Below are 1637 nucleotides of genomic sequence, written 5' to 3'. Positions count from 1 at the left end.
AAGTAGATTAGAGAGAGGGGAGTGGTTCACCTCCCCAGACTGGGGAAGGGGCCAGACCTTAGAAAAAAACATTTGCCATAATAGTTCAATGAAAGCATGGCCAGGCCAGAGCTTAGCAAAAGCATGGCCACTGTCTTTTATTTTACTTTATGTCCTCCAGGCTCATCCACATAGTCAGAAATGACAGAATTTCCTGCTTTTTTAAGGCTGATTAAATGTGAGTGTTGTGTATTTATACTAAATTTTCCTTATATGAGTTGAATGAGAGCCAGGCTCGGTGACTCAGCCTGTAATCCCGCGCCTTTGGGAGGCTGAGGTGAGTGGACTGCCTGAGCCCACGGGTTCAAGACCCGCCTGGGCAACTTGGCAAGACCTCATCTCTACAATAAATCAAAATGAGCCGGGTATGGTAGCGCGTGCCTGTAGTTCCAGCTACTTGGAAGGCTGAGGCGGAAGGATCGCCGGAGCCCAGCAGGTTGAGGCTGCGGTGGCCGGGAGCGGCCACTGCGCTCCAGTCTGGGCAACAGAGTGAGACCCCAACTCCAAAAAAAAAAACAAAAAAAGAGTTGAATGAATTTTTATTTAATTCCTTGCTTTATTGTACTCTATAACTCCCTGTTCCCACTCCTCTTTCCTCCCACCTCTACCACACTCCTCAATCTAAGGTGGCCCGCTTGGGACCATTCAGAAATTAAGGCACTTGGGAAATATCCTGAGACAGTACTTATCAGATACCTGAAGCATCCTTGGATCCCACAGGTCGGAGCTTCGGCACTCCTCCTTGGAAGAGACCACCTCCCTTGGGCTGCAGGGCAGTTGTTCCAGAGCCATAACCACCACTGCTTCCTTTGGGCTCTGAAAAGCACACCATTAGGGTTTTCATTTCATGTGCTCTGAGGTGATGTCGAGTCAATCCTGAGGATAAACCCCTCCTCCATCTGGACTATAAGATTGGCAAACAACCCAATCTTGCTTTTGCATTAAAAAAAGCTAGGCCTCTCTGGCTCCTCAGCTTCATGTACGGATGAAACTCTTTGCTGTGATGAAGGAGAAAGAACAAAAGGAACAAGAAGCCAGGCTTCCTTTATTTAGGACAAGGGGATGACTGGTTAAAGAAATGTTCAAAAGAGTTCTCCGGGCTCTTCTCTCAAGTCCAGATATAGGGGACAAATGGCTCAGAGACCCAGGAGTGAGTGCTCCCTAGAACCTATAGTAATAGACACTTGTAGCAATTATAAAAACCTTTCTTGGCTTTGGGCAAGAGGTTTCTAGGAATGCAGCAGTGTCCTCAGAAAACAGTCAAGAATGTGCCTAATAAGGATTAGTTACAATAAAAAACGGTAGTCTCAACCCTGAGAATGCTTCCCAAGGGTCATGAAGAAACTTCTAAGATAATCAAATGAACAAACAGGAAAGTCAAAGGACATCCCAGGACAAAACTCCCTCATTCAAGTCTGAACAATAAAAATGACTGCCCGAACTGGGCTCGGTGGCTCAGCCTGTAATCCCGCGCTTTGGGAGGCTGAGGTGGAGTGGATTGTCTGAGTCCACGGGTTCGAGACCCTCCTGGGCAGCTTGGCGAGACCTCATCTCTACAATAAATCAAAAAATTAGCCGGGCATGGTAGCGCACGCCTG

General features: G+C 47.3%; 1 protein-coding gene across 2 annotated transcripts in view; it reads right to left on the bottom strand.

Moving 5' to 3' along the window:
* The window catches only part of WIPF2 (WAS/WASL interacting protein family member 2), a 62989-nt gene that overhangs the window by 14522 nt on the left and 46830 nt on the right, over positions 1-1637 (bottom strand). For both annotated transcript variants that reach the window (XM_008067043.1, XM_021717080.1), the window contains one exon: positions 736-855. In XM_008067043.1, the coding sequence (XP_008065234.1) occupies positions 736-855 (120 nt within the window). The remainder of the gene's footprint in view (positions 1-735; positions 856-1637) is intronic.

The sequence above is a fragment of the Carlito syrichta genome, unplaced genomic scaffold (assembly GCF_000164805.1).
Source record: "Carlito syrichta isolate Samal-C Ts95f unplaced genomic scaffold, Tarsius_syrichta-2.0.1 Scaffold309274, whole genome shotgun sequence".
Lineage (NCBI taxonomy): Eukaryota > Metazoa > Chordata > Mammalia > Primates > Tarsiidae > Carlito > Carlito syrichta.
This window is presented reverse-complemented; position numbering and strand designations above follow the sequence as displayed.